The 27,722-nt window shown below is 42.6% G+C and overlaps 1 protein-coding gene across 2 annotated transcripts; it reads right to left on the reverse strand.

Annotated features, from left to right (window-relative positions):
• Positions 1-384: 384 nt before the first annotated feature.
• LOC143167726 (ATP-binding cassette sub-family A member 9-like) lies at positions 385-27,159 on the reverse strand. 2 transcript variants are annotated; one of them, XM_076353496.1, is made up of 39 exons: positions 27,045-27,159; positions 23,967-24,079; positions 23,227-23,437; positions 22,848-23,006; positions 21,782-21,882; positions 21,178-21,404; positions 20,232-20,370; positions 19,522-19,707; positions 18,815-18,947; positions 17,962-18,133; positions 17,138-17,196; positions 16,048-16,158; positions 15,367-15,542; positions 14,918-15,037; positions 14,429-14,567; positions 13,803-13,893; positions 13,069-13,208; positions 12,477-12,596; positions 11,759-11,918; positions 11,293-11,459; positions 10,738-10,865; positions 10,178-10,315; positions 9,503-9,616; positions 8,905-9,075; positions 8,629-8,742; positions 8,348-8,458; positions 7,232-7,297; positions 6,584-6,675; positions 5,491-5,611; positions 5,038-5,155; positions 4,686-4,777; positions 3,732-3,910; positions 3,170-3,245; positions 2,338-2,432; positions 1,606-1,725; positions 1,184-1,324; positions 935-1,014; positions 787-842; positions 385-661 (listed from the first exon to the last, which is right to left on the reverse strand). In XM_076353496.1, the coding sequence occupies exons 1-39, from the start codon at positions 27,157-27,159 to the stop codon at positions 572-574; spliced, it is 4,941 nt and encodes a 1,646-aa protein (XP_076209611.1). In that variant the 3' UTR covers positions 385-571. The 2 variants fall into 2 exon arrangements, with proteins under 2 accessions (XP_076209611.1, XP_076209612.1); XM_076353497.1 differs by lacking the exon at positions 14,918-15,037 and having other exon boundaries at positions 14,429-14,554; positions 15,363-15,542; positions 27,045-27,105.
• Positions 27,160-27,722: the final 563 nt, after the last annotated feature.

Below are 27,722 nucleotides of genomic sequence, written 5' to 3' on the forward strand. Positions count from 1 at the left end.
CCTTCCTCTCTCTGTGTCCCCAGTGGTGGGGACCAGAGGTGGGCCAAGGTGGCTGAGCTGGAACACACAGCGACAGCAGATTTTTGGGTCAAAACACAGCCCCGCGCACCTCCACCAGAAAGCACCACCCTCATTGACTGCGTGACACCAGCCGGAAGGATGCTTCTCAGGACTGAGCGAACCAAAGCTCTGGTGTCCTCCTGCCATGGATGAATGAGGGTTTCAGAGCCTCCTCTGAGTTTGCACATGATTCTCTCTTAAAAACTGAGCCCCCGCACACAGCTGCAGTGCCTGCCTTGCTGCCTTGAGACCAACAATTCATCCCGGCAGGGTTATTCCTCAGCACAGTGAATCTTCATGAGTCAGTCTGAGCAGGGGTACAGATGAGTGGCAGGCGGATAAAGGCTTTATTTATTAAAATAATAATTCTTTTTTTCTTTGTGAGGCAGAAAACCTACAAGGCTGTATTTGGTGTGACACAGATAACCCAAGTCCTAGGGCTGCATCCGATCACACGTATCAGTAACACCGATGAAATATGCCGAATATTTTCCTTTGTGGTTCCCAGGGCTCAGGGGTGAAGCAGTCTCTGCCCCACAGCCCCGTCAGACACCGCATCTAGGTCGTGCTCCTCTGGGTCCTGGGTGAGGTCTACAAACACCTGCAATGCAACGCAGTGGAAACGACCCCATTATTGCCAAGGACTGACAGTATTTACACTGGTCACAGGCTATTTCTTCTTTTTATACAGGCAGTTTCTAACCTGTAACTTCTACATCAACATACCTGTTGCAGAGTGTGCAATGACAAGCTGTACTCCTCAAGCCTGAAATTCTGTTTAGCTGTGGAGGGATGGAAAAGGCCTCCTTAAAAAACAAATCCATATGAGCAATTTGAAAGCAATCTTCATACTTAATTCATTGCTTCCTTTTACCTGCTTCTAGCTTGGAGAAAGACTGGGACAGAGGTAGTGCATCTTCCATTGGTATCTTGTAGATGAGCAAAGAAGAAGTCCTGAAAAAGGAATAAAAAATGAATTCATCATTTTGTGACTCAGCACGAAGGTTTAGGTTTGCTTGTAGGGTTATTGTACTCCCAGGTAAATTATTGAGCAAGGTCAGTAGGAGCAACAGAGCGTCCCAGCACAAGCCTGGGCTGGGTGTGCAGCCCACGGGGTAGTGACCTTTCTTGCCGAGCCGCGTGTGGGAAGAGGCGCAGAATTTCGGTGTGGAGAGCATCGTTTTGCCCCATGTCCGTCATTTTGACTTCTAGGTGGTAACTTGTGCCAAACTTACTTTTCAGATCCTCAAGGGAACCGATGTACCTGCAGAGGAGGGAAAACAGTGTTCAAATCAGCATAAGCAGCAAATAAAGCAATCATTGGATATGAGCAGCAGATGCACGTCCTCTTATTCATCATCTGTTTATACTGTGCTGCTGAAACAACCTACCTCCTCACAAAACTATGTTTGTTACACACTTGGAACAATCCAAACCAACATTTTCTATTAGATTAAGAAGAAAAAACAAACAAACCAACCCAAACAAAAAACCAGACTAAAAATCAGGTGGCAACCCGGTGAGCGATACGACCCTGGTGCCCACCGTAGCTGCCCCGACACCAGGATGGCCACCCGGTCGCACATCGCCGCTGCCTCCTCCAGGTACTGCGTGCTGAGGATGGCTGCCCGCTCCTTGCCTTTGACGGCGGTCTGAATCACTTTCCTGGGAACAGAGGCATGGCAGTTACTTCCCAGGAATAGCCAGAGAAAAGCTCCTGGTTTATGTCTCCCTTCCAAAAAAACAACTGAAACGATAAAATTATAAAAAAGTGGATGACTATTTAAAAGACTTCAGTTATCTTGCTTGAAGACGACATGTGGATGGCCAATGCTACGTTGCAATTTGTCATGTCAGCATCTCTCCAAAGTTACACTTTCAGTGCAAACTGTTGAAGAAAAGCTGGAGCTGGCACTAGGGCTGAGTGATGAAAAGGAAGACCTACCTATACTTTTTTCTCATGCTCTGAGGAAAACAGGAATTTTTGTCTTTTGTACCAAATGCATGGGTTCAGCTGGAGTCTGCTCAGATTTTTTGGGTGCACTGCCGTTAAGATTATATCTGATGGTTAGCAAGGACTTGCTGCCTGCTGAGTAAGGAGTTTAGCGAGTGGCACCCAACCCCCTGTGCATTGGGGAAAAGGGAAAATACAGATGTACTCTGCCACCGAGGCAGAACCTCTTTGCTTGCCCAACAGTTACCACAATTGTGAGGGTAACACCCACCCTGTTAAATCTGTTATACAGTTCTCAGTTCTGCTAAAACGGGGCTGCTCACCACATGCGGCGCTGCCCTTTCAGGTCCATGCCCGCTGACGGCTCATCCCAAAGCATTACTGTCAGGTCTCCCAGGACGCTCAGCGCAAAACACAGCTGAAATGGGAAAGACACCGAGGTCAGGTCAGGTCTGCTTTTACTTTACCTGCAAAACTGGTGAGTTGTCCTGCTACATCTTAATCCCCATGAGCCTTTTAGAAGCTGAAGCTCTTGATGCCAAAAAGCAGGAGGAACAGGGATTAAAAAAAAACCCAAAACCAACAAACCCCACTTCAGATGTTCTTAGTTAACATTTTAATCCCCCAAAATCAGCTTTCCCCAAAACTCCCAAGCCTACCAAAGATCTGAAAGTGGTTTTCCATCCCGTTTATTGGCAGATGCATGCGATGGGGCATAAAGAGGTGATTACCTTGTAAATCGAATTTGTGGTTAGCATTTATTAAACACACAGTGTGGGAGAGTGGGGAAAGAGGAGAGGGGGGATCCTGCCAGGCTGGATTCAAAAGCTATTGATGAAAATGAATCATGCCAGGAACCCACTCTGCTGTATGTGCTTCTAGGTTTGAAACCGTAAGGATCTTTCATGAGCACACTGAATTTCCAGAAATTTTTATTCAGCTAAAATTTTAAGCTTCACTTCAAGAAGAAAATTTCTACTTTGTGAAACAAAAAAATAAAACTTTTACAACATCAAGAACTATATTCTGCTCTCACTGACACCAGGACAAGGAACCCAAGGTGTCCTTGAGCTTGAATGGAGGTCTTCTGTGCACCAAGTTCAAGGAAGAAAGAGCAGGATTTGCTCAAGTAGCAAACACAAATCTAACATGTACCTTTCTGGCTTCTCCAGCAGATAACCTCCTAGCTGGTGTTTTCAAATGCTTCTGGAGGTCCAAGGCCTCTGCTATGCTGTGGGGAACGGAAAGGAAAAATACTGAAATGACCGGCTCTGTTTGCTAATACCGTGGTCAGGGGTACTGAGGAACTAGAGACTAACATACTTTTTTTGGCTGATATGCATCACCTTGGGTTACTTGGTGATTTTATTCCTAACTCAGATGGTAAATTAAGGAATTTTTGCAGAAACACAAGACAGTAAGTGCAGCTAATGAGAGAAGTGAGTTACTAATTAACTGGCCATGAACTGGAGCAAGTTTAAATGTTTTCTGAAGTCTTCTAGATAAACTGGGGTGAAAATCTTCATAGACAAAGGATTGAGAACAGTATAAAGTAGTAGATCTCATCAGAAGGAGATCCTGTTTCTCCAAGGTAAAGATGTATTGAAGGTGCTGTCTCTTATTCGCACTAGCCAGGTTTGTTAGCAGAAAAACCTTTCCCTGTCCTATATCTCTAGAGAGAGGAAGAACCGAAAGCTAAAATCATTTGGCTTTGTACCGACTGATGATAACAGCTGCATCTTCTTTCCTCATCCCTCTCACGGCAGCGTACACCTCCAGATGCTGATGCACCGTGAGGTCTGGCCAGAGCGGGTCGTGCTGCGGGCAGCAGCCCAGGCGCCCCAGGCTGCCCTGCCCTGGGGAGGAGGCAGCTCCATCGCGGCCCTTGAGCAGCACCTGCACAAAGACACACGCCTCCGTGGTTGTAGTGTGTTACTCTGGGGTGAACCAACGAACCCCTTGGAAACACAGGAATGTTTTCTCCTGCGTTGTGAGGAACCTCGTTAGCACATGGGAAAGGCAGTCCAGCATCATTGGAGTGATCATCTCCATCTGCCACGGCTTCTGCCCACCTGGATCCAGGACAGCATTTTCATAAAACCAAACAGTATTTACTGCCATAAAACTTTGGGTAATAGTACCAACGCGAGACTATCTTTTCCTAGTAATACTTTTCTATTTCAAACATTCAGTCCCAAATCTGTAACAACAATGATATTTCCCCTCCCCTGCACATGTCATTAATCATCCTGCACATAATTAAGTGATGGATTGTTACTGGCCCAACCCTGTTCACATTTGTTTTCAATTTCCTGGTTTTGCAAGGCTGTTTATGAAGAGTGTTGGGGTTTTATTTTGGTTTTTTGTTTTTTGGGGTTTTTTTAAGATGCCAACACTTCTTTTACAAGGCTTGTGAAATTTCACGATGGGTTTCAAATGCGCACTGAAGATTTTGTGTAGCTCAAACCCTTAAATCTGTAATATTGATTTTGATGAAAACTAGAACGTGCTTTGAGAAAATCAACGCTTTCTTCTTTCTTCTGTAAATATCCAGGGTTGCATGTACATAAATTCCCTGACTTAAGGGCTGCATTGCCAGCTTGCCTTATCACATCCATCATTTATAAAGGCATCAAGATCAACCCCCAAATGCTCCAGAGGAATCACCTACCTCCCCAGCAGTCACCGTTATGTCGCCAGAAATCACGTTTATAGTTGTGCTTTTTCCAGCTCCATTGGGTCCTAACAGACCTAATACTTCTCCTGGAACAGATATGCAAGAACTGTTAATAATAATCATTGTTAATAAGACCTTCTTCCCTGTGCTAGGCAATATCCAGAAGTACAATAGGAGAAAGGGTTGTTCATTAACTTATCCCAGTAAATTAAAATGATGAACATGTGAGTGCAGGTGCATTGGGTCTGGTTGCACACAAGAAAGTTCTAACAAGAATATGGTCTCCAAATGTGACCTTCACATTAGATTTTAGTCACTTATAGGGGGTGCAGCAAAATACTTGAACCTTTTTTAACACTAAAAGAGAGGTTTTTGACAGCAACTTTCTTCTTTTTCTTAAAGATGGAACTGGCTTTCTTGTCTTCATATTCCTTGCGCAAACTGTTGACAACGATAACAGACTCCTGTGAAGAGATGAAGTGGGAAATAAAAATTCTCTTGTCCCATGAGACAGCTCATCTGTTCTTACCATTAAGTATGACTCTTTACAGAGAAAATTTCTAAATTAAAAGTCCAGGAAACAGAGCAACAGAAAAAAAAAAGGAAAGAAAGAGCAGAATTGCAATAAAAATTTAATGCCAGCTAAACTCCCTCTGCTGCCAGGGGGACCGTGGGCTGGATGGTGAGATGTCCATTTGGACATCGGGAGATCAGTAAATAAGTGCATGAGCTAAGAAAGCAGAGACAGATCCGAAGATGGAGAATGAAAAAAGAAAACAAGCCGGAAGGCTGATTTCACCTCTTCCTGCTGCAGGGAGGCCATCGCGCTCCTCACCATCTCCCTCTCTGCCTGGACCTCTGGGGACTCCTCCCCAGGGTGGTCCCTGTTCTGGCGGATGACCGTTCTCCTCTGCTGGATCCTACGAGCAGAGGAGGAGAGATGGGATCACTTCCAAAAAGGCTTGGTTTTACAAGTTTGTTCCCAGGGCAGCGCCAATGCAGTGCCCCGCAAAATTTATTTGAACTCAGGGAGCTGTTCCACAGACAGTATTTGCTCAAATATTTATTCACGGGGAAAAATAAAAACATCCCACTGGCATGCATGAGAAAATAAAGGCCAGATTTAGCTTTTCTTTCATCACTAAGTATTGACTGGTCTCCTGCTCGACACATGCCAATGATCTGTTCAAGGAGAATTAAAATACACGGGGCAGGTTTTCAAAGCTATTTGGCCATCTAACTCCTAGCTGAGTCCCATTTGTCAGTGTCTGACAGTTTAATATTTTTTACAGATCTTCTCCCACATGACTTAGGTGGTCAGTCGCATGCTGTTGGCGACAGATAAGCAGAGAGCAGGTAGCAGACAACCCCATCCTGACGAAGCTTTAGGGTAGGTCTCCATCCTGCAGAGACCAATACTGACACATTTGAAAAGGAGTTAAAATGTTGAATTTAAATTTGTAACTATTAATTTAGCCAGCTGTAGTGAAATGTCCTGAAACCTCAGCTATGAAGCTTAATAAAAAAAAGCTTAAATCACATTTTTTATTCTCTCTAGGACATTGTAGTTCAACTGACCTTCTATTGCAACACACTGGGTGGGAATTTGCCTCCAGACACGTTCAAGAAAACACCAGTAAGTAAAGTCGGAAACTGTAATGACCCAAAGGAATTAAAAAAAATCCCTCCCTTCATTCTCAATTTCCTCCCCTCCAGATAAACTGGTTAAAACTAAAAACATGACCTTTATCTACACTTTGCAAAATGTTTTTGAGTTCACTCCTGCTGTCAAGGGTGAGGCAGGAGGGTCCTCCCTGGCTGTGCAGCACCGAGCCCACCCGGCAGACTGGGATAACCATGGCTTGCAAGGCACCCGGCTGCCCGGGACACACCTGAAGACGGGATCGAGTCTCGTAACTGCTGCTCCGTATCTCATCTCCAAACAGCGCAGGAGAAAAGCGAAAATCACACAATGGATGTAAGGCTAAAAAGCAATAATGAATTAGGTTTGTATGGGGACAAAGTAACACCACACTTGATTAATTTTAATTATAAGGGGGTGCAGGGACCTATCTCATTTACTTCAGCTATTGAAAAGGTCCAAAAGGGGAAGAAGTTAAATTGATGCTTTGCATACATTTCCATCTCATATGCAGATCATTTGCAAAAGCCTTGACTTCATACTGCAGTTTTAGCTCAGATAATCTTCACCCCAACAGACATCCTACAGGATCAGAGATGACATCTTTCTTTTGTAGAGGCAGCATTAGACTGATTAGTTGATTAATAATATCTTTGCCTTATACATGAGCTCCACTTAATCCCCCCGCCATTTTCCCACATATGGTACAGCATCCAGGGGTCGCATGAGACACAAGGCTGTGATTACTTGGATGTACCTCCCCGCCAACATTTAATGTGAAACTTCAACCACATAACCCATGCTTTACTTATGGGGAGAGTTATACAAGCCCAGTCCAAGTCCATCGCATTAGAACAGTCATCCTTTCCAAAACAACCGTCATCAAATTGCTCCTTACTGCAAAGACAGCTACGAAGATGTAATTCCATGACTCAAGACCGATATTGTGAAATGGTAAGAAACGCTACAAGAAAAAAAATATCAGTCGATTAGAAAAATTCCTTAGCACGGTGTGCCTCAGTGCAGGGTCAGAGCAAGTGTGGGATGGAGGGATGCTTAGTTTTTCTGCAGGATGGGATTAAGGAGCTTTGATCTGTACTGATTTTTTGGGGTTCATACTGCCTCAAAGAGCTGCGGCTTCCTTGGCTACAGCTAATTCAGAGGTGCCTCAAATCAGCCAGGTTAGATTGACCTTTTCCATCATTCCTTCTCTCTTCCCAGTCCTTTCACCTCCTTCTGTCAGCTCACTTCATCCCTCCAGGTCTTCCCACTCCACCACCTTCCCCTCCCATGTTACCCTGGCTGCCAAAATACAGTCATTGTAACAGCTTTTTGTAACTAAACCAACCAAAAAAGTCCCAATCAAACAAAGGATTAACAAGTCAAATCTTAGAATCATAGAATCATTTAGGTTGGAAAAGACTTTTAAGATCATCGAGTCCAACTGTAAACCTAACACTGCCAAATCCACCACTAAACCATGTCCCTAAACACCACATCTACACGTCTTTTAAATACCTCCACCACTTTTCTGGGCCACCTGTTTCAATGCTTGACAATTCTTTCGGTGAAGAAATTTTTCCTAATATCCAATCTAAGCTTCCCCTGGCACAACTTGAGGCCGTTTCCTCTCATCCTATCACTTGTTACTTGAGAAAAGAGACCGACCCCCACCTCACTACAACCTCCTTTCAGGGAGTTGTAGAGAGCGATGAGGTCTCCCCTCAGCCTCCTTTTCTCCAGACTAAACAACCCCAGTTCCTTTAGCCACTCCTCATCAGACTCGTTATCTAGACCCTTCACCAGCTTCGTTGCTCTTCTTTGGACACACTCCCGCATCTTGGTCCCTTCTCTCACTCCCCAGTCTGGACCTTTTCTTCTCCTGTTGTCTTTTCTCATTCTTTGTCTTTTTGACAGTCGACACTTTGAGACAGGGAATTTGGAAAGCACCTCTTGCTTTTCCAGTTTGCACCATTAGGACCATTATTGAATTTAGTAGGGCAAGTTTACTTACTGGTGCAGAGAACATCAACCAGCCCAGCAGTGGAAACACAGGAATCAAAGTAGAGAAGGTCAAGTAAAGTGCTTCGTCTAGGTCACTGAGCATATAGAGAGTGAAATTCACCTGGAATAAAGCACAAAAAGTATTTCCAATGTTAATGTATTGTTGCTAAAAAATAAGCTATTTGTCACTGATGTGGGTTATTCTGCTGAATATCAGTATATTTGAAGCGAAACCTCAAGTGGCAAGATGTGTAAATCAAACACTTCAGAGTGAAGATTCACTTCACTTACCAGAATGAAGATGAAAGACCAAATGTAACGATTGCTTCGTCCCATGCGAAATTTAAAGGCAATTAAATAGACAAAAAGGACAAGAGATACTCCATAACCAATGACGCAAATGATCTAGAGAGAGAGACTGATGTCAGTGGCTAGGAGATGGATGTGGGTATATGAAAACCTGCCTAGGGCAGCCCATTTCGATTAAAATATTTAATGTAAAAACTCACTGCGAAATGAGGGAGGGGGATTTGTGTCTGCCCGTTTTCCCGCACGCAAAGAGCTCACCAGGGACAGCACGGTGCTGGCCTGCAAGGGGCAGATGCGGTTGAAGAGTAGCACAACCCCGAACATGAGGCACACCAGGGTCCAGAAAAGTGGAACATCCACCAGCGCCTGCCCGCACCAGTATGCCGAGGGGAAGAGCCCCGCAAGCCGCAGCTGGGCACGAGCCTGGAGCTGCAAAAGTAAATGGGAAAAGGGAGGTGATTCAGCAGAGCCCAAAACATCATTCCTGCTCCTCCTCCTCCATTACCCTCACTCCTCCCTTCCCTGGCTGAGCCTTCCTCTCCCTTCCAAGCACTTTCAATTCTTTAAACAACAGTAAAACTAAGAAAAACACATCATTCTTAAAGAAAAAACAAAAAACAACCAACCCTCCTGACTCCAAAATCTTTATTAACACCCAAATTGTTCTGAGCCCAAGTTGTTTCCCTGAAATGCAGGGTAATGTGCTTTGGTACAACGTTGTACTCGTGTGGCTTTATTTCTTCTAGCATCCTACCTAGAAATGCCGGCCAGCCCACCAGCACACGAACTGCTATCCAGAGACATCGCGTTTGCATTCACTTCTTGTGTAAGACCACTTTCAGCACATGCTTTTTACCTTGTAATCCTCCATGCTGCTCACTGCAAAGTGAGGTGGCAAACCAGCAGCCAAAGTCAGCATGTAGCTGAGACAGATGAAAAAAATATCACTCTTTATTTCTGGGCTTTGTGTCTGCGGAAGAGAAATTCAGAAGTCATCAATAATCAACAGCTGCCCAGGGAAAATCTGGCTTGCTCGACGCTCATAGGATGGTTAAACATGCAAGTGAGCAATAACACTAATGGTAAGTCATTTGTGTTTAAGAACACAAAACAAGACAATAAAAAAAAAAGTATTTAGCATCTTAAAATTTGCAGAAAGTATTGGAATTACTGTAAATTGTTGTGGATAGAGACCAACTTTTTGATGCTGATTCTTGCCAAACAGGTGCTGAAAAAAGGTGGGGTTTGCAAGTATTACTGTTGTACTCCTACTATATTGCCACATAGCACAAGCTTAAATGTCTTACGGCACTGAAACCCTATAGAGCTCTTAAACACTGCAGAAGAAATTCTTGTTAAATAGCCCCAGTAATGACTGCTGAGCAATGCCCCCAGGAACTGGCCAGCAGTTGGATGACTGATCCCAACCCTTGGAGGCTGCTCATCCAGCCAGGTTTCCAACCCATCCAGTCTTTATCACTTTGGCATGGCTATTTCAATTAATTTTCACCAAGAAAGGCAGGACACTCACGCTGTAAAAGGGCTCACTCCAGATGCGGATGCGTGCAGTGGAATTGAAGAGCCTTAGGAAGGTGTTGCTGAGGATATTCACGAGCATGGGGAAACAGTTGATGGGTTCTGCACTGCACATGACTGTGAATCGGTAGCTCTGAAGACGTAAGAGCAAAAGACGTTACCTTCATGCCCGTGAGAAGTGTGAGGAGGAGCTGACCGCAGAGAGGGGTTTAGAGAAACACAATGGCAAAGGCAATCAGACAGTTTTATTGGTGCGACCGCGGAGACCTGGAAGTGTGCTAACAGGTACCACGAGCAAAATGATTGATAAAGATGACAATTTCTGGAGAAAAGCACAAGACTTGCATTAATGCTTTTCTCTAAAGATCACTATAAAGAAGCATACAGTGGAAAGCACCAAACATAATCCTGGTTTCCCACAAACAGGACTACCGATATTATTTAATATGTCAAACACCCTTTTGCTGGTGTGTGTATTTCGCTGTGCCTCATTTAAACACATTTCAGAAAATCCTGTTGACATACAGGATGAAAGAAGAAAAAAATACCACTCACCTTGCCTTCCAGGGATATTTTTATAGCTCCATTATGTAGTGGAATGCTTGTGATGTTTTTCTCAAGAGCTATTTCTGGGATTATGTTTTGGGTCTTCAAAGCAGAAATGAAATCTTCAATTTCTGATCCTGAAATCAAGTCAAGAACAGAAATTAGATTAATTACTTTTTTTTTCTTTAAATATAAACAGTTTCTTATAGACAAGTTCCCATTTGCAAAGCAGAAGTATGTTAAAAAAATCGTACAGAATCTAAGCAAACTTATATTTTCTCTATTTTGTTTTCTATTTTAGTTAAACACAATGTATGTTTCCACAGTTAGTTTATTGCTTTTTTTTTTTTTTTTTTAATTTTCCTGGTTCATTATTCTTTTAAATACCAGCTACTCCGTTATCACCACTAAAACTGGATTTGCTTTTGCTCAAAAGAAAACACTTCCCCAAGCCACAAATATAGAAAGGAACGTACAGAAAGAGTAAGGCAAGGTTGGTCTATCAATTCTAAGAGGACTCAGAGTGGTGCAGAAAGTGAATCAACATCATATGTTCGTCTTCACCTGTATCATTGAAGATGAGAAGATTTGTTGACTTATTTTGAATTTTCTCTTCAGTGGGAAGAAAATATGAGCTAGCCGTGATTTCCCAATTGCTGGAGCTGTCCCACAGTTGAAATTCAATGAAAATCATAAGCATTGGAAGGATAAATATTCCCAAGAACAGCAATCTAGATGGAAAAACAGACCATAAGTTGGTCCAGGGGAACTCCACCTTTAACTAATTGTGTGATTTATGCTGAGAAAGGCAAGGGGAAATTTAAAACTTAAGCAATTCAGAGCTCTACCAGTAAATTCTAACTGTCCTTATTACTGCAGTTTTTAAACATTTCCCACCTAATTCTCAGCTTCCAAACATCTCCACCAGTATTTAAGCCTTCCCTCAGTCACTCAAGGGAACAATCAAATCCTTTGGAAAGCACCAAGACAGCATGAGGGCTGCAGAGTAGGCGAGAGCTCCCGTACTTACATGGACCTGAGAAACTTTCCTTCGTGCTTTAGTTTTAAGAAGCGAACTCTCATCACGGCACACACTTGCTGCCTCCAGAGCGCCATCCCGCTCACTGCCACGCTCCCCTGTTCGGAAAACACCAGGAGGCTTTGGTCCCTCTCCTCGAGGTCTCCGTCTTCTGTGTGTTCACCACGAGAAATACCATTACCCACAAAGAGTGTTCAAAGGACACATTTTAATTGCAAACAATCAACAAGGATCTTCTGTTCTGAATAAAGGAACGCTTTCATTTTCAGCCAGAAAAGAAATAACGGCAGAGAAAAGGGGCCATAATTTACCCAGAACATAATTTACATTGGTGAATTCAGACTGGCTGAACCTGGGCTCGTATGGCAACACATCCAATACCTTCACTGGCCTTGCGAAATGCCTTCTGGCTAGTTTATTTCTTCCCACCTCCTGGTCTGGGCAGTATACCCTTCAAAAACCAATACCCTTCCAACATCAGTCTTAATTCATGTATTTAAAAGCCTGTGGGAAGTTGAGACTGAATCATCTAGACTTCTTAAAGAAGATATCCTTCTGAAAGCTGAATACAACTGCAACTCTTGACCTACCAAAACCTACCAAAATTCACATTTAGCAGAAACTTATTAGATATTCAATTAAAACATATATATATATATATATGGAAGCTTCATTGTGCCACACTTGCAAATGGGAGTCAGTGCTTTACCTTCTTGACCAATGGCTTCCTCGCCCTCCAGCTTCAGGAAAACATCTTCCAGGGTTGTCCTGCTAACCTCATAATTAACAACCCCCTGCAAAAGCCTGCTCTCGAGATGGCTGAACAGATCTGCACAATAGAAATGACCAGACTCAGCCCAGCAACCAAGGCTAGTGTTGAGCAGAAACTCAGACTGGCATGATTAACGTTGCACTTTCTAGCGTTCACATTATTAATTTCCATAACTTAAAAGCCACGGCAAAATTATTGTGCTCTTTAGAGGTAAGTAGGAAATTCAGATTTCTTGATTACCATGGGCCTTCCTGGTGGGAGAAATCTCATCCTGAAACCAGAGGAGACTCAGTGGATTTTAGTTTGTAGATTAGTTGGTGGATTTTCTTTTGTTCATCTGCAGTATTGATATTAGCATGCCCACTAGAGGCTTTCTTTAAGGCTGATGTTTATGCAGCTCTGGGCTTCCTAATCCCATGCCGTATGGACAAGGGAATGTAGTTATTCCCTTCACAGCAACTTTGCTTTCTGCTTTTCCCACCACTTGGTTTCCCTTTGCAACCCTGACGCAACAACAGGCTTTTCTTACCTGGGAAGCTGTCAGTGTTTTCCAGAGGTAGCATATAGCACAGCTCACCCCTCTTCTGTCCTTTGAGCACGGCACTGGGGACGTACTGTCTGACCAGGGATGATGTAAGCTCAGGGTCACACAAGTCATTTACGCGCATCCTGTTTGTATTAAAAAGTAATTGCTATAATATTAAATGAGAAAAAAATCCATGCATTATCCACTTAAAATACAAAGCCAGCGGTCGTTTTTCAAGCCATAGGGAAACCTCCAAAACTGGGCAGCATTTCAGTGGGAATTTTTATAGACGTCTGCAGTGCCCCTGGTTTTGCCATGCATGTGAGAAATAGTTGAGGTTAAGAATAATGATCCTGGCCGATACTGCTAAACCAAGAACACAGAAATTAATAGCCAAGGAAAAACAACTTTACGTTAAAGCCGTTGTACGTCGCTCTGGCACCACAGAGTGTGTGGAAATTGCAATTCATCTTACTCTGGTCCCCTTTTGGCTGTGAAGGAGGTTGCAAAGTCATGTTAGCTACATGCTCAGAGCTTTCAGGATTAGGTTCCAAAGAAAAGCAGCTTGCTATCCAAAGCAAGATGTTTTTGGCAGCCTCAAAAGTTTTCTAAAATGAATTGTCAAGATTTCTATTACTCTAGATAGAAACGCTATAGAGATACAGACTCTAACAAGAAAATACATCAACTAGAAGCTTTTCATAAAAAGAGTGATGACCAAAAAGAACAGGATTTACCTTAAGTGATAGCCAGTTCCCCACTTTCTCTTCAAGTACAGAGATGAGCCAACACACTGTAATCTCCCATTTGAGAGAAAAGCTTTCCGATCTAAGGAGGTATGAATACAAAGGCTTTAGGGGGGATTTACAACAGTGCAGTAGACTGACCTCACTCTGCTCCTTCTGAACTCAACAGACATTTTTATAATGAAGTTGAGAGGAGTAAAACCAGGCCAATGCTGAAGTTTTTTTTCTTTTTGAACTGCTGCCTTTCTCCTAAGCACCAAGGTTCATCTTTTAATTAGGCTTACAGGCTTGTGGAAAATTTCCTATGCAGCCCGGAAGCAATAAGGAAATAGGGAAGATGTTAATTCAAACAATATCACTAATCTGTGTGGGTGCTGCTAGTGGTACATCCAGATAATATGCAATTGCTTCATCCTAAAGCAGAGCACGAGCAAGGTCGTGGAAGGGCATGTCAGTCCAGTTTTAGCCTTTACTCAGCCCAGGTTGAGTGGTCACTATCAGACAAAATGTGTCCAGCGAGCACAGACTGCATCGTGGCAGGACCCATACGTGGGCTTTACAACGGGAACCCTCGTTTTCAAACTGTAGTCAACCACAGTGTGAAAATCTGGGCTCACCAGCATGAGTATCGGCCTCCTCCATGGACTGGGTCGTGAAGAGCGTCACACGTCCAGCCTGGCGTTCCTTCAGAAGGTTCCACACATGGTGCCTGGAGCAGGGATCCAACCCAGCTGTTGGCTCATCTAAAAGCAACACCTGCAAAGGCGAACAAGATCAGACCCTCCATGTGTCCAAGCCGGTGTTTCCGTGTTTATATAATTTCCTTTCATGCTTTTGATGATCTCACTCTAAGAATAAAATGCGTCCTCAGATATCAGCCATTTTTATTGCTCTTTCTCCTATTACAATATTATTACCCTTTTCATTTAAAATACGGTTCTTATTGACCTAGATCCCTCGATCCTTCCAGCAGCCAAGCGAATTAGTAGGTTAGCAGACTTGGAGTGCCAGGGGAAAAGTACCACAGTCTGCATGCCAAATCAAAATGCAAAACTATGTGCTAAAGCAGTATGCATTGTTTGTGTGTAAATATGACTGGTCCCTACCTGGGGATTCCCTAAAATTGCAATTCCAAGAGACAATTTTCTTTTTTGTCCACCACTCAGAGTATCGGCGCGGATGTCCTGAAGGTCGGTGAGGTCCAACATCACAAGAACTTTCTGCACCTTGGCAGTATACAAAGACAAGAGCCAGATTTCCAAAGCACTGGTCGCATTTTAATTCATACATGGCTACACACAGTACAGGAGAGTATAACTTCAAGATTTTAAAGTTATCTACTTTAAATGGCTTTGCTTAGAGATAAGTACTGCAAATCTGAATTAAAACTCTTATGACATGAGGATAGGAAAGAATTGAAAAAACCTTCCCTCCTAAATTAGGGTTGTTCTCATTTCCACAGAACAAGATGCTGGTGATAATCTTTTATAAAGAAAGCTCAAAGTGTCCAAGATGCTGTAAAACAGAGGACAGTGACTGAGAAGCACATACCAACCTCTTGCTCTACTTCCTTTCGTTGAATCCCCTTGACGTGAGCAAAAGTTCTCAGGTTTTCCTTCACCGTTAAGGCTTCAAAATGCAGATTAAATTGGGGGCAAATCCCAACCATTGCCTGAATTCCTTCCATATCCTGTACTTCAGACACTTCGTAGTTGTATATCATTGCAGAACCTGCACACAGGAATGAATGAAACAAGTTTCATACTGTAGAGTATTTCCCAGTTATAAGGGGAAAGCAGACTGCTGTGTGTTCGTACCTTTGACATTAATTCCAGCATTGGTGTGGAACACCACACCAGTGGGTGTTTCTCAAGTGTTTAAAAAAAAAAAGAAGGCAAAATAACTTTGTGTTGTCTAAAGCTTTAATACCATTCAAAAATATTTCAGAGCACGAAGTCTCTCCCTGAAGAACTAAAACATATTTCCTATAGGTATGCAGCTCATGGAAAACATCAGGCCATCCCCATGGAGAAATAACCATCTGTGTGTGCTTGCACACATGAGCGTATCCACAAAGGATGCATTAGCCCTGAAGCTTGTGTTGAAGGAGCAGTCTGCACTGACAACAAGCCAGACTGAATAACTGAGGGAAAACTTGGTTTTTTGCATCTTTACCCCCTTACTCTTGAAAAAACAAACAGCTTCTCCTCTTCAGCATTCAGGTCCATCATCTTACCTGCTGAAGGCTTGGAAAATCCACTGAGCACATTTAAGAGAGCAGTTTTTCCAGATCCACTGTGACCAAGTAATGCAGTGATCTGGCCTTCATATATACTTAAGGACAAACCTAGAATAGAAACAGGATAACATTAGGATGGAAGATTGTGAGAAACAGACTTGTACCTGTAGCTTGCTGCCAAATATGGCAGAGGAGTGATATTTCTTTTGAAGCTGAGAGGCAAAAACACAGATCCAAAAACATGGGTTGCATCTTCAGAAGTTAGGACTAAACTTAGTAAGGAACTTGCAGTCATGTCTTGATTGAACTGAGGGAAAAAGTGTATTAACTTCAATATTTAAAGAATTTTGGCTTCTGGTTTTTTACGAGGTTCGTAACCTTTTATTTTAGCATGGCTCAAGAGATAGTCCACAGAAAGAGAAGAGCCCATAGCTTTTCCAACACGTGAGATTTCAAGAGTTATTTCAAAGCAGCCAGACTTTGCTACCTCATTTCCTTTAAAAAAAAAAAAAAAAAAAGACTTATTTTGTATTTTTGTGGGTTGTTTGGGTTGGTTTTTTTTTACTCAGTATAAACCTTTGAGACCATATTGATAATTTCACCGTCACTTGGAGTTCTTGTTAAACAAAGGCATTTAACAGATATGCCACGACCATGACTGTGCCAACTACTTGCATACCTGCAGTTGGCAGATGTGCAAGTGCTTGGAGAACACTGGTCAGCCAGTGACAGCAGACTTGGCTCTAGCCAGCGACCAAAAAAATAAGTTTTGTTTGCCCAGAAGAGTACATTTTGAGAGGGAGGTTTGAGAGGTGATTTTTATAGCGGTTCATGGCTGCAAAACCCACAGCTTTTAAGGAGACTTCTGCTGTTGCAAAAAATAATAAATAGTAATTTTCCTGGAGTGAAGAGGAAGATAACAACCTGGTAGAAATTTGCCAGTAATTTACCCCAGCAGAAATAACCATTGTATGATGCATTTTAACAGTGCTGGAGGCAGAATTAAGTACACCCCGTACATTTCAAAACAGTTTGGCTTCATATTTAGTGAAAAATTACGTTAAAAGAATTCCAAAACCTCTCTTACCCCTTAAAGCTTCGGTTCTCTTGTCCTCCTTCTTGTATATTTTTTTAATATTGTTTAGTCTAAAGGAAAGGTAAGCAAGCCATTACTATCGAATCTCACAATTTTGGCATCTTTCCTCTGCCTCAAAGTAACTTTTGAAAACTATTGGAAGAATATTTCTCAACCTCCTCCTCAAACTGGTCCTGCTCATTACCATCAGGGGTTAGCGTAATTCCACCTGAAGGAATTGCTTTATATAATTCGTTTCTTGTACACTTAAAAGCAGAATTAACTAAGGTACTTTTCTAAAAGATGTTTAAAAGGTTTCAAAGTCAAACTCAATGAACACTTAGTGAATGAAGCGGGAGACCTTAGGGAGTGAGAAAACACGTGGTTATATAATTAAAAGTGATGATCTAGCTATTATTTTAGCAGATTTATATTTGCTTTCTAGTAATAAGCAATGGGCAGCAACAGCAATGGGCCAAACTAGCCCTGTAAGGATGTAAATAACAGCATCTTATGCAGCACACACCAGCAGCAGTGTTCTTAAAGACAATGGTGAAGGGGAATAGACTCACTGCTACTGTTCTGCAAAGAAGAAATTGCTGGGCAGCAAGTCGGTCCCTGGCACAGAAGATGCACCATGTCCAATAAAGGTTCAAATCCAGCTCTGGAGCAGAATGAAACGGTGAACAAACCCTCCCTTTCATGTATTTGCCATTAACCTTATCTGTATATGTTAGATAGCTCAGTCTAACATTCACCAGTGCAATATGGCTATGCTCTCTAGAGTCAAATATAACGTGTAGTGTTACATTTTTCATGCCTACAAGAGTCTTTACCTGATTGCTTCCTTCCCATCGAAGCCTGGAGGCATTGGCTCGGTGTTATCACTGAGGATAGTATCGTGGCTGCTCTTGCCGCCAGCTTGCACCCCCACGTACCCGCTCCTGGGCTTGAACCAGTATGACGGTCGCAGGAAGAACATAGGTGGATATGGTACTCCATATTTGCCTAATTCAGAAACAAAGAAGGTGAAATACCAACCAAAAACTGCTACGTGTCAACTCAACTTTGATAAATGCCATGTCCAGCCATCTCTTCCTCTACAGCTGCAGAATGCAGCCGTTCGGCGGCGTAAAAGGATTGCCAAGTCCTGCAAAGCTATCCACTCGTCCATATCTGTAAATGCAGGTGGGGAGCAATCACAGCAAAGACCTCATTGACCACCTCTTTGGCCCAGAAGTTACAGGAAAATTAGGTCAAGTCCTACAACATCTTTTTAAACCCAGTGGTTAGGGCTGCTGGAGTAGATGTAAAGGATCTCAGTGCCTCGCTGCAAGTTTTAACGTTCCTTTTGGAGCCTGTTTTTGAGGCAGGGCCAAATGAGGTAGATAGCTACAGGCACCCAGCTTCCAGGAAAACAGGATTCTTCCCAACAATTTTTTCCTAAGCAATGCAGCAAATGCAGTTTTCAGCCCCTCACATACCGTGGCACGGCTCATTGCTGTTAACATGCCATTTCACAACCTGACCAGCTCACTACCAGGACACCTTCTTTGTTGCTCCACGTAGATTACAGCTTTCTCAGCTCTATCCCACTGCTTCTTTGGCACCTCTCCCCCTACGAGGGGAGAGGATTATAGAAGAAAAATGCAAGGAAATTTGTATTCTTTCCCTCGCCTATGTACTTACCAGGCAAAACCTTATCAAAGTAGATCGCCAACAGCAAATACAGGACACTGTCAAGGGTCAGTATGATGTATAGGTTAAAGAAAGGGTACAATTCTGGTGTAAAGGCTGGTCCATATTTTTCTAATTTTACCATCTAGGGGGGATAAAAGCACAAGTCAGATGCAACACTTCCTTTAGCCAGAAATACTACATGCAAGCTGTGTCATCATGACCATTTTCACCAAAAACCCATGCCCACTCGTGATCATGATGCTGTTTCCAAGCAGGGCAACACTTTATTATGACCACAAGTATCAGAAATGCTTCAGTAAGCTGAATTCAAAATTATGCAGAAGTTACTACACCAGAAGAGGGCTACACACAATATTTGCTGGGGCAGCACTTCAAGACCTCATGGTTCTTGCAGATCTTGGTACCCGCCAGACACACCCCACTGCTGCAATAATTTTCCAGAGATCAAAATTTATTGTAGATACAGAGCTGGTAAAATTCATGATGCAGTTGAGAGTCTAACTATATTTGTTATGAATTAGCATGTACTTTTTGGAGTCAAGTTCTTTTTACAAAGCATCTAGGGCAGAGGGGCATGATTGGGTCGTTATGGCATTGCAAATTATTAATGGCAGCTACTGTTATCTGGCAGAAGTCTGCAGCATGTTTGCTGTGGGCTGAAATTTTATGATGGGCTGGCTTTATTTTGAACATACCTTTGAGATGCCAGCTGTAAAGGCAAAAGGACTGAAGAGATTAAAAATCCATTCTGAAGACGGTGGTAGTTTTTCAAACAATGTCAAAAAGCCCAGCAATCCGAAGATGATGTGAAGGACAAATCCTACGAAACTGGCGATATTTGGTTGCTTTAACAACGAGCTGAGCATGAAACAGAAGTGAATCTGCAGCAGAGAAAACCAGTAATTAGCAGGATGCATTTCTGCTGGCGATTAAGGAAAAAAACCAGCATGAAAATCCAACAAGCAACATTAAAGACCCAGTTGAGTTTCAGTCGTCCCCTACAGATGCACATGGCCCATCACAAGGCTTGCATCATTTAGCAAACAGCTCTGATATTTAGGGCAGGTCTGTAGGGGCAGACAGATCAGACCCTTCTCGGCCTCCCGAGGAGGCTGGATGCAAGGAGGAAGCCCCGGCCCTAGGGGCACACAGCATCAGCCTTCCCATTAATGCTGGTGTTAACACCTCTCTTTACTCTGATTTCAAGTCAGAATCTCCCAAAACGTAATAGGAGTGATGTATTAGCCTACAAATTGTAACAATAAATCCCAGTAGTGGAGAAGTTTTTGTTACTTTCTCATATAATGCTCAGCCCTAGAGTACTCTGTAGTCTTTGAGTTTTAGATGCTTTGATTAGGAAATGGAAAAAATCATGCATCATTTAAGAACACAAAAGCAGACTTACAGATGCTATGCCATAAAAGAAATAAAAAAAATATATTTCAAAAAAGTTGTGATCATGGATGACTCCTCTAATCGTGATCAGTGTCAGCAGACTTGCCGTTACTGCAACGTAAACGGTGTACAGCAAGCTCCAGGATAACCTACAAATGAAGGCACAGTTATTTTTGCCTCTGTACATGACAGCACATGCCATTACATGGCCAGTACAAGACACGCTCCTTTTAATTCAAATATTTTGTAATTCTCAAACACACTTCCATTTACAATTTCCAGACTGGAAAGATGCAAATACCACTGTCTTGCACCTACCCAATCTCTGCAGATGCAATGATGCCAGCAAAGAGCCACAGGGCATCTAAGCGCAGGCTCTGCAGCCAGGAACACTTATTCTTATGCTTTTCCTAATGATGTGAAATACTCATGCTCAGAAGGCTTTGGAAGCCTGTTTTGATAGACCCTATGTCCCCCCGTGCTTCATCATTTGCAGTTTTCTCCAAAAGTTGTTGTTTCTTCACTTTTTGTGTTCTCTGTGGGTATCCACCCATTTCCTGGAGGCAAGCAACACCTCGACACCAAGAACCTTGCTACACGCATCTCTGCTACATGAAGAGTGTTCTTTCTCTCTTTTTGGGGAGGAGAGCAGAGCTAAGTATAACAAACAACAAAAGAAATCCTGTATGAGAGCAATGTGCTTGGAAACTGAGGTCCTCCAGCAAACAGCACGTTACAGATAAAAGCAGCAAAGGTTTTGCTTCAACAACATGCAAAACTTGGCTTCGGAGAGCCCAGACGTATGGTTAGGCAATTGCAAAGGACTGCTGCTGGGGTCTGGGGAATTACTGCTTCTCAGCTGAGCGGTGGTACCAGACCCACATCCATCCTGCAAACATATCCTGTATACATAAGATAATTCCTGTAATTACACAGTTTATTTCTGTGAGACTTACCAGAATGCGATGTCTTGCAAACCCATCGCTCTCATTAATACCTTTAGCTTCTTTTTCTCTCTTATAACTCTCACTGATAAAAAGTACATACATGGGGAGAAGCACAATATAATGTAAATAATGAACCAAATATAATCCAGTTTATACACAGGTTTGATCAAGGGTGATTTCAAACGAATGCCACTAATTGACTTCATCTCTTCCCAGACAGAATGGTTTGTTTTCATCTAAAGAAAGGAAATTAGCCATTAATTTGATTTTCTGTAATGAAACAGCCAACATCAGAACAAACAGGTTTTCATAAGCATTAAAATTATTAGTTTGCCAATAACAATGTTACATTTATAAGTGGCAAATAACCTCAACATTTAGTATCCTTTTATATTGCCTTGTAATAAACAGTAACGCTGCCTTGAGCCACGAGAACGGTCTGTTGTTCTTTTAACTTTTGAATCATACTACGTATTTAAAAAGTTAATGATCACAGAAAATGAACTGGTTTGGGGTTTTGTTTTTTTGTTTTTTGTTTGTTTTTTTTTTTTTAAAGTTTACAGATAACTCTGGAAAGAACAGAAAACGTATTTTCCATCATGATCGTACTTACTTCTATGACTGCTGCATCAATGCTGGACTGCACTGATAGGAAACCCGCATACCAGTACAAAGGGACTTTGCAGTTACTTGATGAAAAATTGAAGCAGGTATCTATGGGAAAGAAAAAAAAAAAAAAAAGAAGAATTTGATCTATATATTTCCATATATATGTGTATATATATGCTTACGTACATGTGAGGGGTTGAAAATGTATTTGACTTAAGAGAAGAAATCAAGATTCAGTTTTACTCAGCCTTTTTCCTGGAGCAGCCATTTTTCTCCAAGAATAATGTGGTATTGGGAGTTGGTGGCTTTGGCTCCATGGGCCACCTGATATAGCATCAACCCTGTTGTCCCAGCGCAGAAGAGCCGGCCATGCTCAGCTCTCCTATTTTGGCAGGAGCCCCGGCTCAAAGTAAAGCAACCATAAATGTGCCCAATGCCAAGGGCAGGAGAGGAGCACCTCTAGGAAATCCAGAGCACACTGGAGCTGGGGTCACATCTGTGAAGAGCTACTGACTTGTGCAGACAGAATAAATAGCCTCTCCAACATTTCCATTTTCCAAGACCAGTTCTTAGCAAAATACTTTTTTTTTTTCCCATCAACTGGTGAACTCACTTGATTTTTATCTGATAATAAGCTTACTTTTTGTTTCGGATAGTTAACTACTTTTAGTCAGTAAATAGGGATGCATTTGCTCAAAGAAGTAGTCATGTGGACAAACGTGTGTGCAGGTTTATGTTTTAATGTATTAAATATATGTCCATGCACTGTCTGTTAGAAATACTTTACTGCACACACGATGCTCCTTTTCAGGGCATGATTTGACACGGTAAGACACAGAAGGGAGAGGGACAACAAGGACTGTGCATAATGTGCATGTGTTTTTAAAAAATTTTTCCCTGACATTTGTTTCCTTCTAAGTGAACAAGACCTCAAATTCTGATTAATATCTTTCTTGAAGCATTTAGCACATACAGCCTTGATCCCTTCTTAGTGGCATGGCAGCACAGAGATCCATCTAAGCGTTTTTTAATGTAAAAATCAAGTTCTCTGGTTTGATTTATTTTGTTACCGATGTGTTCAAAGGCATCATTTGGAAATACCACACTGTAGCTTTGAAATCTGAGATGGTAGGAGAAGTCATCCTTAAAAACAACACCAATAATATCTTCCTCCAAAATTCCTCTCGTTTCCATTTTTTTCTCATTTTCCACCTCTTCTATTATTATACCTGTCATTAAAAAAAAAGAAAAAAAAAGAATGAAACCATGACAGCTGAAACTTTGATTCGTCATGCAACAACATGAAAATGTGCACCAGCCACAATTTGTACCCTCAAAAATGGTATTCTCCAAATCCTTTTCTCCCCCCGCCACAATGAAGACCGAGGTGCCCACAGTGTCGCGGTGGGTTCAGGCACTGCGGCTACGAGGGTCTGAGAGCAGCATTACCCGTCATTGCAGAATCCGAAGCCACTTTGCTCATTATTCGCCTGGTGGTGTTTGTTACAGGTGTGTATGCGAGTCTGACTCCCGTAGCGTTAAAGGCTGGATCATCTAATCGCCCGAGGAAGTTGTAAGGGATTTCTTGCCGCTGGGAGTGGAATATCATACTTGATGATGTTTGTATTATTAAGAGAAAAACCACCGATGTAATCCATTCCTAGACGAAAGGAAGGAAACGCAAAGGTGAGTGGCAGCACAGTGGCTTGGAGGTTGGGTGGTATGGAAAGTGTCTTCAAGGACCTTTCTCATCCAGCGCTGATCCGGCTGCACAGTCCGGCTCCTCCAGCCGCGAATGCCTTCTTTCTGCAAATGAGGAAGAGCTATTTCACAGGTGTAATAATTTGAAAACATGAGGAATGTTCCAAGTGAAAAACATGTTTTCTTAGTACCAGAGCCAACGAGGTCTGCTGATAATTTTACACCGGTAATCGTGAATTGGACATTGTGTTCTTCTGGACAGTGTAGAAATGGGATCAACAACCAAAAGCAACAAACCAGCTTTGTAACAAGCCCTTATTATGCCATGATATTTTAGTGTCACGGGAAGAAGTGTAACTGCTGACATTTTCCAGAGAACCACATTACCAGCTGAGGCTTCTCATGTATCACCTAGTATAAAAACAACGCAATGTAAAAATACTTCGTAGTGGAAATCTTAACTTCCCTTTGGAAGAACCAATACTTGCCTGAAAACTTTCTGTCTTCATCCTCCACACCAGAAGAATATTTTTCCATAGGAGAGCACGGGTTTGCTGAAATATTTTTGAGGCTCTCTTGAATATCCCCTGCATTTTCCCAGCTAGGATGAGAAAGAAAATAATATCATTTAGAATAAAACAGATCACTGGGAGTTAATATATTTACTCGGGTAAATGCCACTTCAGAGGAAGCCAATAACACGCCAAAGGTTAAGAGCTTTTCTCCATTTATACAATTTGGACAACCAAGGAGAAGTTCAATGGAAATAGTCCAAGATCATGCAAGGGAACAGAGAGCTGGGTTGGACTCAGCTGCCTCTTCCACGTGCACAGATTCATCCTTCTTCATCCCAAAGAGGCTTTGTAGAAAGAGGCATTCAACTGGCTATAGTTTGATTCTTCATCTACCTAAAATTAACAACAGAAAAGCCAGTCTGTCCTGTACTAAAAATGTGAGAGGATTGAAAGGCATATAGAAGAAAGAAGATATACATTTTAATTTTCTTTTTTTTATGCAGCTATTCAAAATACTTAAACCAGACACGATCTGCAGCAGCATTGTCAAGCCCAGCTCCTGAGTGCAGTAGCTCTGGTTTACGCTGCACATAGAGCTGAGCCTCAGATCCTGCACTTCTTGCAGTGAATTTATGTCTCGCCTTAGACATGCGGTTTGCTGGCAAACCACTGCTCAGCTGCTCTAGATACTGTAACTAGACCCTAAACCACCCACATTACATACATGCCTTCTCCCCACATCGTCTATAGGGGGAAGGCAGCTGCCACCCAGGAGGTGGTTAGATGCTAGAAGTAGCCTAAAATAGATGCCGCCAGTGTATCCCTTAAGCAGGCTGATAAAAGACCAATTTGTCACATTTTCACCCAAATGCTGATATAATGAATTATAACTCTAGTATAGCTAGAGCAGGGCAGCATTAAAACACCAGTGTAGCTGCTTCTTTATATCCTCCTAAATACTGAGCAGGGAGTATTTATTGGGGGATATTTTTATGGAGAATATTTATTTCAGCTCCAACTTTGGTCATGTGGCCAAGCAGCAAATATCCTGTACAAGAACAACAGCAATTTCAGAGTGACTGGTTTCACGACCTTCCCAGAAGGAGAGCAGGGGAGGGAACCTCAGAACATGCTTTTGTATTTTAATCCTTTAAAATGGCTGAAACAAAAAAATCAAAGCAACCTCAGATGCATTGTGCTCTTTTCCCCTTGGACATCGTTTCCTGATTTCACGGATTGGGCAGCTGGAGTTAATAAACGGTTCTACTACTCTGTTCCCTTCATTGCTTGTTTTTGGAAGAACTAAATATTTGCGTACTCCAGGGGCGATGGATCCAGAATCCCTGTTTGCCCTCTGACTGTTAGCACAAGGCTTATCTCCTCAGTGCTCTGCTTTCCCTGCCTGGAGCTTTCTCCTGTGCTTCCGCATCACAGCCTACAGTGAAGGCTAAAGGCAATTAGGAAGGGATTTCTAGGAAGTGCTACTTTTTTTGCCCAGGTCTGGATTTCAGTCATTGTGAGCTAAAAGCAGCAGCCCAGCACGGGATGTTGGGGCAGTAAACAAAGGTTCACGCTGGAGTATTTGGATAACGTGGGAAACATGATGGTCTTGTAAAAATAGCTCTGAATCTCAACAGACATAACAAACTTCATTAAAAAAAGAGATGGAGCAAATCTAAAACTTTTTTTAAAAAGTCCAACTAATTTTCTATCAGTTTTAATCTTATTTTTGCCTTTGGAGCAAGAAGCAACTATCCCTGGAAGCTGAAACATGAACCCAGAAAGTTAAACAAATGATGCTGCCTACAAATGCTGCATGAACTTCATCAGGAAGAATTTAAATTTAAATTAGATATCAAAAGACACAAAACATAAGCAGGAGAGATGCCGCTACAAGACCTGAGATTCAAACCTGCAGATTCAGAAGACAAAAAACAAACATCAGAAATGCATTTGGAAGCAACGGTGTTTGAGAAGCCTTAAACCAGTAAGAGCATCCCTTGTAAAACTGGGTGCCTCTGGGACCATTTCCCTTCCAAGGGCTCAGTAAACGCACCCAAACTTCTTGCTCTCCAGGAACACGCTCCTCAGGCACTGCAATAACTTTTACTGGGATCCCGTGTCAAGCTCTGCTATAGCAAAGGTTATCCCAGGAAGGCATGTCCCACATAACCACTTCATTTATTTACCGTCTCAGGGATTTCCTATTTGGCACCTCCTCAGACCTTTTTTCCCCTCTAATAAAAACTTAACAAAGCATATTGTGGCTAACTCTGAAAAGCAAGTTGCTCTTCAGGAGTACTGGCAGGAACCTCTCGATGCTGGCTACAAAGCAAGCAATGTGCGATGCATCTCGTGCTTCCCAGAGGAGCCGCCGGCTTTCCGAGAGCCAATGATTAATCCCTGCACGTGGGGAGTGCAGAGGTGAACGTGCTCTCTCAATACCCTCCTGTTTGCCAGTTACTGCAAACACAGAAAACTGGATCTGGCCCCTATTCAGCCCTGTCTTTACCTCCTGATAAATACGAGACAGATTTGTACTGACTCTGCTCTTTAACACACAGTTTTTGAAACAGGTTCTTTTTCCTACTCTCAACTCAAAAAAAAAATAGCTCTAAGCCTGCCCTGTATCAAAGTTCAACACTTTAATTCATACAGAGAAGTGACATTTGGGGGTCCACGTTTTTAGAAGCCTTTCTTGGTGATAGCAAGGCTGGAGGAGGGGGAGCAAACGGAGGGATCGTTAGCTGGGAGGACCCAGCGCTCAACCTGTGGCTCTTTGCCTAGAGCCAAAGTGCATCAGCGGCAAGAATCAAAATCCACGCTCACCCAGAAAAGCAGAATTTCTTTGCCCCTTTGCCTCTTAAACATTTTGATGCAAAGCTCAATGTTTGTCAGAGAGCAGAGCTGGAAAGTACAGCTCTTATGCATTCAGCATAAGACTGTATTAAAATAATAAGGAAAAAAATTAATCACCAAACACAACCCCTGCATGAAAATACCCTAGGTATAATTTTTCACTTAACAAAAGAGAAATATGAAAGCCCTTACCTGATAATGTGTTTTCCATTAGAAATATGTCTCCTTCAGCTCTGAGATGTCTGGGCTCATCGTCTCTTTGCAGTCCTGGAGAGGGTTCAAGGCTGTAGTACAGCCCGATGGCCATGCCCCTCTCCAGCCTGACGTCAGAGTCCGGTCCCGGCGGTGCAAACGCTCTCAACACTTCTGGAGCAACGACCCAACCGGGGAGCAATACCTACAACCAGCTGGCCTAGGGCTTGCAGATATTAACACGACATTTTGCGGTATTTAATGTGACATGTGCATCGCATGCAATATAACGGCATGTTTCTACCAGGCTTACAAGTCCCGGGGAGAGCCTCAGGAGGAGAGCTGCGTGCCCTGGGACGGGGCGAACGCGAGCTCCCCGTTGGTAGCAAAGCAACGTCGTCCTTGCCCAAGCTTCTCTGGAGGGAAAACTTCACTGCCTTCTCCCCATCTTGCTCAGAGCCTGAGTCAGCAAGCAATCCTTCCTCTGCAGAGGCGAATCCTGCATCTGAGGACCAACGGGATTTTATTTCTTGTTTCTGTTTTCCCTGTTGTTTTAAATAATTTTTTTTTTATTTTTTTAGTTTTCACTCCTTTTAATTGCTTTTCCAGCAGCTGTCAACACAGCTGGAATCAGGATGGAGTTTGTTAGTGGTTTGTTTTTGGGTTTTGTTTGTTTTT

Source organism: Aptenodytes patagonicus, chromosome 16, assembly GCF_965638725.1.
Source record: "Aptenodytes patagonicus chromosome 16, bAptPat1.pri.cur, whole genome shotgun sequence".
NCBI classification, from domain to species: domain Eukaryota; kingdom Metazoa; phylum Chordata; class Aves; order Sphenisciformes; family Spheniscidae; genus Aptenodytes; species Aptenodytes patagonicus.